The sequence below is a fragment of the Vicia villosa genome, linkage group LG5 (genome assembly GCF_029867415.1).
Source record: "Vicia villosa cultivar HV-30 ecotype Madison, WI linkage group LG5, Vvil1.0, whole genome shotgun sequence".
Lineage (NCBI taxonomy): Eukaryota > Viridiplantae > Streptophyta > Magnoliopsida > Fabales > Fabaceae > Vicia > Vicia villosa.
In genome coordinates this window covers 105,656,301-105,666,555 of record NC_081184.1, presented here as the reverse complement: position 1 = coordinate 105,666,555, position 10,255 = coordinate 105,656,301, and the positions used below count along the sequence as shown (strand labels likewise).

General features: G+C 38.1%; 2 protein-coding genes across 2 annotated transcripts; one reads left to right on the top strand and one right to left on the bottom strand.

Moving 5' to 3' along the window:
- Positions 1–2,219: 2,219 nt before the first annotated feature.
- Positions 2,220–3,395, bottom strand: LOC131605114 (uncharacterized). The gene is made up of 3 exons (XM_058877509.1): positions 3,041–3,395; positions 2,771–2,944; positions 2,220–2,617 (listed from the first exon to the last, which is right to left on the bottom strand). Exons 1-3 carry the CDS (start codon positions 3,393–3,395, stop codon positions 2,220–2,222), a joined length of 927 nt encoding a protein of 308 aa, XP_058733492.1.
- A 4,169-nt stretch (positions 3,396–7,564) lies between these two features.
- LOC131606978 (uncharacterized) lies at positions 7,565–9,767 on the top strand. Its single transcript, XM_058879049.1, has 3 exons — positions 7,565–8,416; positions 8,811–9,353; positions 9,631–9,767. Exons 1-3 carry the CDS (start codon positions 7,565–7,567, stop codon positions 9,751–9,753), a joined length of 1,518 nt encoding a protein of 505 aa, XP_058735032.1. The 3' UTR covers positions 9,754–9,767.
- The last annotated feature ends 488 nt before the right edge of the window (positions 9,768–10,255 follow it).

Below are 10,255 nucleotides of genomic sequence, written 5' to 3'. Positions count from 1 at the left end.
AGAATCATGACCACCGTCAGAAGTTGGACTACCTTCAGAAGCTCCACCTTCAGAAGTACCATCTTCAACGTCATGATTAACACCAGAAACATGATCATCTTTAGAAGCTTGTCCTCCAGAACCTATGTCTTCAGAGTTTTCCCTTCCAGAAGCATGACCACCACCAGATTCTTGATCATCATCAAAATCTGGATTAGAATCAGATTCACCATCTGACTCATCTTCAGAGTCTCCAAAAGATTCTTCATCTTCTGACTCTAAATCTTCTTCAGAACTTTCAAGTTCTGACTCATCATCAGAAGCAAAATCTTCTTCAGATTCTGACTCATCTTCTGATTCTCCTTCAGACTCAGAATCACCTTCGGATTCTGACTTGTCTTCAGCTTCAGAGTCATCTTCTAACTCTGACTCATCTTCAGAAACCTTAGATTCTGACTCTTCTTCAGAATCTTCAAAGTCATCTTCTGATTCTGAATCATATAAAAATACTCCTTCAGAATATTCAGAGTTATCTTCTTCCCCTTCAGCATCAGAAAATGACAAACTCACAGGTTCCTCATCAGATTCATACGCCATTAATAGCACAGGTTCATCATCAGAATCTCCTCTGGCTATTTTTGCTTCTTCTTTGTTTGACCAACAATCTTTAGCAAAGTGGCCAAACCTATTACAACAGTAACACTGAACCATTCTCTTGTCATACTTCTCCTTTCCCTTCTGATGTTTCTCCTCATCAGAATAGAAGACTTCTGACTTCTGTGATCTACCATGTTTTTTCAGCTTCTGGTCCTTCTTGACAAAAGAAGCCTTCAGAGCCTGCTCAACTTCCCTCTCAGAAGTTCTTTCAGTCAGACGCAACTCTTGCGCCTCTAGACTACTTTGCAGCTCTTTTATTCTCATGGTGTCCAGATCTTTAGAATGTTCAATCGCTACAACAATGTAATCAAATTGAGGAGTAAGTGACCTCAATATCTTCTCTATGATTACTTGTTCAGAAAGAGTTTCTCCACAAGCCTTCATCTCATTAGTGATCACAATCACTCTAGAGATATACTCAGAGACTTTCTCATTGTTCTTCATGTTGAGATTCTCATATTGCTTTCTCAGGGATTGAAGCTTCACCTTCTTCACTGATACGTCACCACCGTAACACCTGACCAGTATATCCCACGCCTCCTTTGACGTCATAGAATCAGCAATCTTCTCAAACACATTCACATCCACACACTGATGGATGAAGAACAACGCCTTTTGGTCTCTCTTCTTCGTCTCTCTCTGCGCTTCTCTTTGTTCTTCCGTTGCATCCGCTGCAACCGGAATATATCCTCCAGTGACAAGATCTAGAACATCTTGAGCACCAAATAATACACGCATTTGAATCATCCATCTATTCCAGTTTTTACCATCAAGAACTGGAAGTTTGGTATTCAAGTTGCTTCCACTCATCTTTAAACTTGTGCAGACAAAAACAGATTTCACTCACACTCACACAGTGTTTCCCAACCCACAAACAATCAAGAAAAATGTGATTCAACACAACTTTGTTTCCCAGAAACAAAATCAATCACACAGTCACACAAACTCACGTTCACTCGTGTTTCCCTGTGTTTGGAACCGGAGCTCTAGATACCAATTGTTGGTGCACAATGAATAAAGATGGTGACAAAGAGAATAATAGAATAACGGCGCAAAAGAGATGAGAGAATAAATGTTGTATTCTACTTGCGTTGTTAATAAATGATAGCTACTACAAGGCTATTTATACAAAAGAAAATCTTGCCACATAAGCCCTAAAACAGACTAAACTTAGTGAACAAGTTTAGGGTACAAACAGTACAATACTACAAAATACTAAAGTACCCTTACTATTAAACAGCTAAGCTAATGGGACCCAGATAACATCTTCTGGTCAACGACATCTTCTGAGTAACCATCAGAAGATCAGCCCACATCACAACTTCTGATGCTCATCTTCTGAATATTGAATTACTCTTCAATACCATCCCTTAATTCATATTCAGCTAGCCAAAATCTACAACACCAACTCCATTCCTCAAACGGATAAGGTGTTCAGTCTTGTCATCCTTCATCAGAACATCTGCAAGTTTCTTCTGGTTGCTATAGTGTGCAACTTCTGATACTCCATTTAGAAATGCAGATTTCTCCTTGAAAACCCATCTGACGCTGATGGTTTTCTTCTCCTTTGGAAGCTTAGTTAACTACCAAGTCTTATTTCCTTCTAAAGCCTCAAGTTCTTCTTTTATGGCATTCAGCCAGCCTTTCTTCTCGAGTGCTTCTTCAATACCCAATAGTTCAGAATCTCCTTCTGATTCTGGAACCATATCTCCTTCTGGATTTTCTTCAGAAGTTTGATTACCACCAGAAGTTCCACCTTTGTTAACTTCTGGGTCTTGTTCAAAAACACCACCTTTAGAAGTTGGATCGCCTTCAGAAGCTCTGCCTTCAGAAGTTCCAACTTCATAATCTTTTCTTTCAGAATCATGACCACCGTCAGAAGTTGGACTACCTTCAGAAGCTCCACCTTCAGAAGTACCATCTTCAACGTCATGATTAACACCAGAAACATGATCATCTTTAGAAGCTTGTCCTCCAGAACCTATGTCTTCAGAGTTTTCCCTTCCAGAAGCATGACCACCACCAGATTCTTGATCATCATCAAAATCTGGATTAGAATCAGATTCACCATCTGACTCATCTTCAGAGTCTCCAAAAGATTCTTCATCTTCTGACTCTAAATCTTCTTCAGAACTTTCAAGTTCTGACTCATCATCAGAAGCAAAATCTTCTTCAGATTCTGACTCATCTTCTGATTCTCCTTCAGACTCAGAATCACCTTCGGATTCTGACTTGTCTTCAGCTTCAGAGTCATCTTCTAACTCTGACTCATCTTCAGAAACCTTAGATTCTGACTCTTCTTCAGAATCTTCAAAGTCATCTTCTGATTCTGAATCATATAAAAATACTCCTTCAGAATATTCAGAGTTATCTTCTTCCCCTTCAGCATCAGAAAATGACAAACTCACAGGTTCCTCATCAGATTCATACGCCATTAATAGCACAGGTTCATCATCAGAATCTCCTCTGGCTATTTTTGCTTCTTCTTTGTTTGACCAACAATCTTTAGCAAAGTGGCCAAACCTATTACAACAGTAACACTGAACCATTCTCTTGTCATACTTCTCCTTTCCCTTCTGATGTTTCTCCTCATCAGAATAGAAGACTTCTGACTTCTGTGATCTACCATGTTTTTTCAGCTTCTGGTCCTTCTTGACAAAAGAAGCCTTCAGAGCCTGCTCAACTTCCCTCTCAGAAGTTCTTTCAGTCAGACGCAACTCTTGCGCCTCTAGACTACTTTGCAGCTCTTTTATTCTCATGGTGTCCAGATCTTTAGAATGTTCAATCGCTACAACAATGTAATCAAATTGAGGAGTAAGTGACCTCAATATCTTCTCTATGATTACTTGTTCAGAAAGAGTTTCTCCACAAGCCTTCATCTCATTAGTGATCACAATCACTCTAGAGATATACTCAGAGACTTTCTCATTGTTCTTCATGTTGAGATTCTCATATTGCTTTCTCAGGGATTGAAGCTTCACCTTCTTCACTGATACGTCACCACCGTAACACCTGACCAGTATATCCCACGCCTCCTTTGACGTCATAGAATCAGCAATCTTCTCAAACACATTCACATCCACACACTGATGGATGAAGAACAACGCCTTTTGGTCTCTCTTCTTCGTCTCTCTCTGCGCTTCTCTTTGTTCTTCCGTTGCATCCGCTGCAACCGGAATATATCCTCCAGTGACAAGATCTAGAACATCTTGAGCACCAAATAATACACGCATTTGAATCATCCATCTATTCCAGTTTTTACCATCAAGAACTGGAAGTTTGGTATTCAAGTTGCTTCCACTCATCTTTAAACTTGTGCAGACAAAAACAGATTTCACTCACACTCACACAGTGTTTCCCAACCCACAAACAATCAAGAAAAATGTGATTCAACACAACTTTGTTTCCCAGAAACAAAATCAATCACACAGTCACACAAACTCACGTTCACTCGTGTTTCCCTGTGTTTGGAACCGGAGCTCTAGATACCAATTGTTGGTGCACAATGAATAAAGATGGTGACAAAGAGAATAATAGAATAACGGCGCAAAAGAGATGAGAGAATAAATGTTGTATTCTACTTGCGTTGTTAATAAATGATAGCTACTACAAGGCTATTTATACAAAAGAAAATCTTGCCACATAAGCCCTAAAACAGACTAAACTTAGTGAACAAGTTTAGGGTACAAACAGTACAATACTACAAAATACTAAAGTACCCTTACTATTAAACAGCTAAGCTAATGGGACCCAGATAACATCTTCTGGTCAACGACATCTTCTGAGTAACCATCAGAAGATCAGCCCACATCACAACTTCTGATGCTCATCTTCTGAATATTGAATTACTCTTCAATACCATCCCTTAATTCATATTCAGCTAGCCAAAATCTACAACACCAACTCCATTCCTCAAACGGATAAGGTGTTCAGTCTTGTCATCCTTCATCAGAACATCTGCAAGTTTCTTCTGGTTGCTATAGTGTGCAACTTCTGATACTCCATTTAGAAATGCAGATTTCTCCTTGAAAACCCATCTGACGCTGATGGTTTTCTTCTCCTTTGGAAGCTTAGTTAACTACCAAGTCTTATTTCCTTCTAAAGCCTCAAGTTCTTCTTTTATGGCATTCAGCCAGCCTTTCTTCTCGAGTGCTTCTTCAATACCCAATAGTTCAGAATCTCCTTCTGATTCTGGAACCATATCTCCTTCTGGATTTTCTTCAGAAGTTTGATTACCACCAGAAGTTCCACCTTTGTTAACTTCTGGGTCTTGTTCAAAAACACCACCTTTAGAAGTTGGATCGCCTTCAGAAGCTCTGCCTTCAGAAGTTCCAACTTCATAATCTTTTCTTTCAGAATCATGACCACCGTCAGAAGTTGGACTACCTTCAGAAGCTCCACCTTCAGAAGTACCATCTTCAACGTCATGATTAACACCAGAAACATGATCATCTTTAGAAGCTTGTCCTCCAGAACCTATGTCTTTAGAGTTTTCCCTTCCAGAAGCATGACCACCACCAGATTCTTGATCATCATCAAAATCTGGATTAGAATCAGATTCACCATCTGACTCATCTTCAGAGTCTCCAAAAGATTCTTCATCTTCTGACTCTAAATCTTCTTCAGAACTTTCAAGTTCTGACTCATCATCAGAAGCAAAATCTTCTTCAGATTCTGACTCATCTTCTGATTCTCCTTCAGACTCAGAATCACCTTCGGATTCTGACTTGTCTTCAGCTTCAGAGTCATCTTCTAACTCTGACTCATCTTCAGAAACCTTAGATTCTGACTCTTCTTCAGAATCTTCAAAGTCATCTTCTGATTCTGAATCATATAAAAATACTCCTTCAGAATATTCAGAGTTATCTTCTTCCCCTTCAGCATCAGAAAATGACAAACTCACAGGTTCCTCATCAGATTCATACGCCATTAATAGCACAGGTTCATCATCAGAATCTCCTCTGGCTATTTTTGCTTCTTCTTTGTTTGACCAACAATCTTTAGCAAAGTGGCCAAACCTATTACAACAGTAACACTGAACCATTCTCTTGTCATACTTCTCCTTTCCCTTCTGATGTTTCTCCTCATCAGAATAGAAGACTTCTGACTTCTGTGATCTACCATGTTTTTTCAGCTTCTGGTCCTTCTTGACAAAAGAAGCCTTCAGAGTCTGCTCAACTTCCCTCTCAGAAGTTCTTTCAGTCAGACGCAACTCTTGCGCCTCTAGACTACTTTGCAGCTCTTTTATTCTCATGGTGTCCAGATCTTTAGAATGTTCAATCGCTACAACAATGTAATCAAATTGAGGAGTAAGTGACCTCAATATCTTCTCTATGATTACTTGTTCAGAAAGAGTTTCTCCACAAGCCTTCATCTCATTAGTGATCACAATCACTCTAGAGATATACTCAGAGACTTTCTCATTGTTCTTCATGTTGAGATTCTCATATTGCTTTCTCAGGGATTGAAGCTTCACCTTCTTCACTGATACGTCACCACCGTAACACCTGACCAGTATATCCCACGCCTCCTTTGACGTCATAGAATCAGCAATCTTCTCAAACACATTCACATCCACACACTGATGGATGAAGAACAACGCCTTTTGGTCTCTCTTCTTCGTCTCTCTCTGCGCTTCTCTTTGTTCTTCCGTTGCATCCGCTGCAACCGGAATATATCCTCCAGTGACAAGATCTAGAACATCTTGAGCACCAAATAATACACGCATTTGAATCATCCATCTATTCCAGTTTTTACCATCAAGAACTGGAAGTTTGGTATTCAAGTTGCTTCCACTCATCTTTAAACTTGTGCAGACAAAAACAGATTTCACTCACACTCACACAGTGTTTCCCAACCCACAAACAATCAAGAAAAATGTGATTCAACACAACTTTGTTTCCCAGAAACAAAATCAATCACACAGTCACACAAACTCACGTTCACTCGTGTTTCCCTGTGTTTGGAACCGGAGCTCTAGATACCAATTGTTGGTGCACAATGAATAAAGATGGTGACAAAGAGAATAATAGAATAACGGCGCAAAAGAGATGAGAGAATAAATGTTGTATTCTACTTGCGTTGTTAATAAATGATAGCTACTACAAGGCTATTTATACAAAAGAAAATCTTGCCACATAAGCCCTAAAACAGACTAAACTTAGTGAACAAGTTTAGGGTACAAACAGTACAATACTACAAAATACTAAAGTACCCTTACTATTAAACAGCTAAGCTAATGGGACCCAGATAACATCTTCTGGTCAACGACATCTTCTGAGTAACCATCAGAAGATCAGCCCACATCACAACTTCTGATGCTCATCTTCTGAATATTGAATTACTCTTCAATAGGTTGGAGATGCTCTTAATTGTTCTTTATTTTAAAAATATCAATTCATTTATATGATACTCCAGTTTGTAATATAATCAACCCCTTCATTTATATGATACTCCAGTTTGTAATATAATCAACCCCTTCATTTATATGATACTCCAGTTTGTAATATAATCAACCCCTTACTAAACAATGTTTAAGTTAAAAATTGTTACCAAAAAAAAGTTTAAGTTAAAAATAAACAATAATTATTAAACTTCAAAATTGCATGCAAAACGGAATGTGCATATGTAAATTTTCAACGTTGCTTCCATTTTAACCGCATCCAACTTCGCCTTGTCACATAACAAGTTTCACTCTTTCTTTTAACAAAATAACAAACTTCACACATAGAAGAACAAAAATAAAATGTTTAGTGTGATCCGAATAAATCTGAGATTGAACGTCCTTGGGAGCAAAAATAGTAACGCAACAATCTGAAAGAGAATTGAAGAATCTGAGGGAGGGAAAACAGATTACCTCACTTTAACTAGAACAAACCAAATGGTCTCTTCATTCAAGCAACGCATTATCACTTGGTTAATCCTAATCATGATAATATTGTACATCCTTTACTCTTCCAATCTTCTTTTATTAACCAGTGAAAAAAGAAGTTGTTCCACTGCTGTTCGATTGAATGCAGCCACTGATGAACAACTTGCGATGATGGGTACTGGTAATATATCCAGAAGTACATCAATCACTGGAAATGAAGTTTCCCACGGGAAAAAAATTGTCAAAAAAAGAAAGGAGGAAGAAGAACAAGAGGAGGAAGAGTTGTCTGTTGATGAGTTATCTCAAAGACAAGACACGGAGACTAAACACATTGTTTTCGGGATAGCAGCTTCAACAAATTTGTGGGAGATAAGAAAAGATTACATCAAGGTTTGGTGGAAGCCTAATGAAACAAGAGGGGTAGTGTGGCTGGATCAAAAAGTGGACATACAACCTGATGATGAATTACCAGAGATTCGAATTTCAGCAGACACAACAAATTTTAAGTATACAAATCGTCAGGGGCAGAGATCTGCTTTAAGGATATCAAGGGTGGTGACAGAGACATTGAAACTTGGGTTGGAGGATGTGAGATGGTTCATGATGGGAGATGATGACACTGTTTTTATAGTTGATAATGTGGTTAGAGTTCTTTCTAAGTATGATCATAACCAATTTTATTATGTTGGAAGCTCCTCGGAGAGTCATGTTCAGAACATACATTTCTCTTATGGTATGGCTTATGGTGGTGGAGGATTTGCTATAAGTTACCCTTTGGCTAAGGAGCTTGCAAGGATGCAGGATAGTTGTATTCAACATTACCCTGCTTTGTATGGTAGTGATGATAGAATGCAAGCTTGCATGGCTGAGCTAGGCGTTCCATTAACCAAGGAAGCAGGGTTTCACCAGGTAATTTATTAACACTCCTAATAAGTAAATTACTCTCTATTAACACTCCTAAATAACAAGTCCTTTAGTATAGTATAGTTTAGGATGTATGAAGTACACATTTTTAGAAAAAATTTCCGATTTTTCATTGCACAAATCCATGTTATATTTTTCAATTGCATCATCATTTAACCAATTTCTATTTATGCCGCGAAATACATGTTTTGGTATAGCATTGCTCTTTGAGAAATGTTGCAGAATTAGACTTTCATTTTATACACCAAAACTCGTAATAATGATGTTTATTTCTATAAATCTTTACTAATATCAATTACTAGGGATGATTTGTGACTTGGATTCTCTATTTATGGAAGGAATTGAACTTTGCTTATGTATATATTTCTTGTTTGTTCAGTATGATGTGTATGGAGACCTATTAGGCCTTCTAGGAGCACATCCGGTGGCACCACTAGTGTCATTGCACCACCTCGATGTAGTGCAACCGATATTTCCAAAGATGGACAGAGATCAATCTCTGCGGCACTTAATGAAATCTGCAAAGCAAGATTCAGGTAGCATAATGCAACAATCAATTTGCTATGAGCATAAAAGATATTGGTCCGTCTCTGTTTCATGGGGTTATGTGGTTCAGATTTTAAGGGGAGTGCTGTCCCCTAGAGAGTTAGAGATGCCAACAAGAACCTTTCTTAATTGGTATCGAAGAGCTGATTACACTGCATATGCATTCAACACTAGGCCTGTAACTAAGCACCCTTGTCAGAAAGCATTCCTTTTCTATATGAACAGAACTCGATACGATCCAGTTAAGAAGCAAATTATTGGTACTTACTATCGTTACAAATCTAAACCTCCTACTTGCCGGTGGAAAATGGACTCACCAGAGGAAATTGATTCCGTTATAGTTTCAAAAAGACCAGATCCACTTCGTTGGCAAAGGGTAAGGATGCTTTGAAACTCAGATTACTACACCATTAAAGCACTAACATAAACTTACTATACCGAACACGATAACTAACTAATACTCCTACATTGATAACAATTGAAAAAAATATAATACATGAATATAAGCACATGTATTGGTGTTGTGTTGGATATCATACATGCATTCAATATACTGAACACACAACATATAATGAGACATCAACCAACCTACTACTTTATCAACATTTGATATGAATCATTACAGTGACTAAATTATAAACTTGTTTTTGCAGTCACCAAGGAGGGATTGTTGTAGAGTTTCGCGTTACTCGCGTAAGGGATCAACTATGTACATATGGGTTGGCAACTGTCGAAAGGGAGAGGTTAGTGAGTTGATCCCTCAAAGTGGAAGTTGAGCTTCCAAATTCCAGTTATGTAGTTTTTTAATCTAATTTTTCTTAGCTAAATTTGCATGAAAAAAAGTCAACAGAACACATTGAAATTGAACAATTGTCAATGTTCACAATGTCACAAGCTATAGTTCTTAACCTCACCCCTCCCCTTTCCTCTATGTAATTGTAAACTCAAAAAAGGAGACTAAATTGCATAGTTTTTTTTTTTGGAAAGCATTCAATGTAAGAACTAAGAAGTTCATAATTCTTCCCCAATGAAATGAAAATTGGCATAGTTTCATTTTAACTAAGCACAGATTCAGATGAAATCTCTATTCTATGTCATCTAATGAGCATCCAAAAGGGAATCAGACACAAAAATCTTCAATCGTTTTTTTCCTTTACCAAAGAAAAAGGTTCTTCAGTTGGCGAATTCAATGGAGGCAAGTACATTTCATCCTCACCTGAAAGATCTTGATGAATCGAAGAAATTGGTGACGATGCAGCAACAGCAAGTATCGTAAGA

Excerpts from the sequence above, each read along its gene's own strand:
- LOC131605114 (XM_058877509.1), bottom strand. The coding sequence starts at position 3,395 with ATGAGAATAAAAGAGCTGCAAAGTAGTCTAGAGGCGCAAGAGTTGCGT. Across the intron at positions 2,945-3,040 it reads ATCTGATGAGGAACCTGTGA|ATTCTGAAGAAGAGTCAGAA; the intron begins GTTTGTCATTTT and ends ATGACTTTGAAG. Across the intron at positions 2,618-2,770 it reads TGATGAGTCAGAACTTGAAA|GTTCTGGAGGACAAGCTTCT; the intron begins GTTCTGAAGAAG and ends CTGAAGACATAG.
- LOC131606978 (XM_058879049.1), top strand. The coding sequence starts at position 7,565 with ATGATAATATTGTACATCCTTTACTCTTCCAATCTTCTTTTATTAACC. Across the intron at positions 8,417-8,810 it reads AGGAAGCAGGGTTTCACCAG|TATGATGTGTATGGAGACCT; the intron begins GTAATTTATTAA and ends TTGTTTGTTCAG. Across the intron at positions 9,354-9,630 it reads ATCCACTTCGTTGGCAAAGG|TCACCAAGGAGGGATTGTTG; the intron begins GTAAGGATGCTT and ends TTGTTTTTGCAG.